This window comes from Acyrthosiphon pisum, unplaced genomic scaffold, assembly GCF_005508785.2.
Source record: "Acyrthosiphon pisum isolate AL4f unplaced genomic scaffold, pea_aphid_22Mar2018_4r6ur Scaffold_21694;HRSCAF=24612, whole genome shotgun sequence".
NCBI classification, from domain to species: Eukaryota; Metazoa; Arthropoda; class Insecta; order Hemiptera; family Aphididae; genus Acyrthosiphon; species Acyrthosiphon pisum.
In genome coordinates, this window is record NW_021771188.1 from 735 (window position 1) to 3,431 (window position 2,697).

At 28.8% G+C, this 2,697-nt stretch overlaps 1 protein-coding gene across 1 annotated transcript; it reads right to left on the reverse strand.

The window, feature by feature from the left end:
• Positions 1-241: 241 nt before the first annotated feature.
• Positions 242-2,200, reverse strand: LOC107882824 (gustatory and odorant receptor 22-like; the record flags this gene model as incomplete). The annotated part of the gene is made up of 4 exons (XM_029492546.1): positions 1,936-2,200; positions 1,624-1,878; positions 420-701; positions 242-313 (listed from the first exon to the last, which is right to left on the reverse strand). Coding segments are annotated over exons 1-4 (828 nt in total), but the record flags the coding sequence as incomplete, so codon positions are not given.
• Positions 2,201-2,697: the final 497 nt, after the last annotated feature.

A 2,697-nucleotide genomic window follows, 5' to 3' on the forward strand; every position in this document is an offset into this window, starting at 1 on the left:
AACAAATAGCCAATAGGAAATGACACCACTATACTGGAAGGATGGCTTCCTCAATCAATCAATTCACTTTAATATTTATTTTTACTTATTAGTTATTATCACAATTTCTTATTGTGTCCTAGAAAATGTATATATCCATTAAAAATAAATATAAATATACAAATGTATATACCATATTATTAAAAAAATTATTAGATTGGTACATATTTAAAAAACAACTGCACGAGTAAGACTAGCTTACTTCTCTTTGTGTTTGTTCCACAAGACCACACATGGTTGAATTCAATATTTGCCAATGTAATTTCTTTCCCACCTGAAAAATGTTCAAGAAAAAATTAAAATGGGTAAGTATGATAAAATTTAGCTGTGTAATTGGCAAGCGACAAGCAAACAATATGTTAGTTTAGGTAGGTAGGTACCTCTGAAAGAGCTATGTACGCGGCTTCACTATACACCATAAGTATTGAATTTGTAAATGCAAGTGGCACAATTATAACGGTAACCAGGTAGTTCTCGGGGCTTATAAGTGTCATGGCAAAGTTAAACCATAATACTGTACTGGATATATACATGACAATTGCGGTAGAACTATAAATTCCACCATGTACGATCCCGAAATCCGTTATGAGATGTGACATGTAACACCAAAGTTCTGTGTGCTCTCTAAATCTGGTTGCCGATCCCTTTGTTACTATTAACTCCTATTCAAATGTTTAATACAATATATCTGATTATTATAATTGGCTTGAGCGTTAATTCATGGCCCAGAGACCTTCTTAGTAATTAAACCCATCCTTCCAAGACAAATAAATAAAACAAAATAAAAGTTAAAATTTGAAGTAATGTTAATGTTAATGAAACCCTTTCATACAAGCCTCACTGACCTGTATCTTGTTTATACGTAATTATTTTATTTTATGTATAATATGGTTGTAAATATTACCTTTCTTAATTGCAAAACAAAATATTAAACTATGATGACGCATTCAATGATATCCCGATGGTGCCACATGGTAAACCGACTTAATAATATGTATTATATATTTGTGTACCTATCCTCCTTCAGCGGTCACTCCAATTATGCAACAATTATTTTACCTTTGACTAGTATTTCGATTTTAGAACCATCATAGAATGGGTTTTAGATTTAAATTAGAGTGTAATAAATTATCAATCTGCAGAAAGACTAGTACTTTATTTAGATATTTAATATTTATCTATAGTCGACGAATCATCTAATAGCTAATCGTCCAATCATACTACGACTGTTTATTTACTGGTAATATTTTAATTTAGATTTTTGAAGTTATGTTATTATTCCAACTTATATTAATATTTACCAATTTATAAGTGTGTATTTTGTACAATTTACTAATTTTATGAACTGTTTATTTATTATTTTTAAATCAAACTTTTTTATATTAATATAGGTAGGGGGTTTAATTATTTTGCTTTAATTGTATTCTATTTTACACCGTGTCTGAGATTTACAAACTACATATACACGTTTGTTCTTTATCGTCCCGTTTAAAATAACTTCCAAGTCTTTTTAAGTAAATAGGATTAAAAATTATAAATTCTTAGTATGAGCTATTTAGATTAGATTATTATATAAGTTCTAACCATTATACGTTGATTTATGTCCTTGCTGACATTTCTAAATATGTGGCAGTTGATATAAAAATATCCAGTTGTTAGGTTTATGATGCCGAATATGCCAATAAAAAATATGGAATTATTTACTTTCCACCCCTTAACAAATAATAAACTTGCTACTATATTGAGTGTCATAAGAGCGGTGGGCAATATTGTCACGAACCATACTCGTTTGGTTATATTCAATTGAAAAGGTTTTCGCATACACGATTCAAATTTGTCCTGAAAAATAAACATTGGTTTTTAACTGTTTTTGAATAATATTGTATAACTACAAACCTGAAAAATGGTCCATCGATCCCAGTATTCTGCTATATTTGTCATGTCAGTCCAGTAAATGGGAATTATAAAGCAAATAAGTCCTATCGAAGATCCAGTAATTCTATGAAGCAAATTGAAAACAACTGTATCTGATTTGACAAAATATTTGTAATCCCCGTATAATTTATAGAAAAACAAGGCATTTAAACAAACGAAAACTGACAAACTGTATAACATGATCCAAGAAAATAACGCGAACACTGGTCCTATATAAAAAAAACAATACAATTTAATTTAATTTAATTTAAATACGTCCTATACAGCGTACACTCCAGTCAAATGTCAATACTATATAATAATTAATAACTAATTTTTTATAGTAGGTATATATATATATTATAACTTTTAAGTATCAGCCAGTGCCCAGTGGTGTGCATGAAATCCGAATATCCGGATATTCAAATCCGGATTTGATTCAAATTCTTATCAGGATTTATGGATTTGATTTTTTGATTTGACTTAGCGCAAGACAACACTAATTGTAGTCGGAGAGTATAGGTATGCGTCGGAAATAAGATAAGTTCAAAACATTTAGTAGTTATTAAATTTATTAGAATATATAAATGGGTCATTGAATGGAAAAATTGAATCGAAGAATTCTAATTATTCAGATTATCCGTGTAATCCGGATTTCATAAATATTCGAATATCAGAATATGATATATAATATGCCTATCATTAGTATTAGCTATATTAAGTAATAAAATTAACAAATATTAT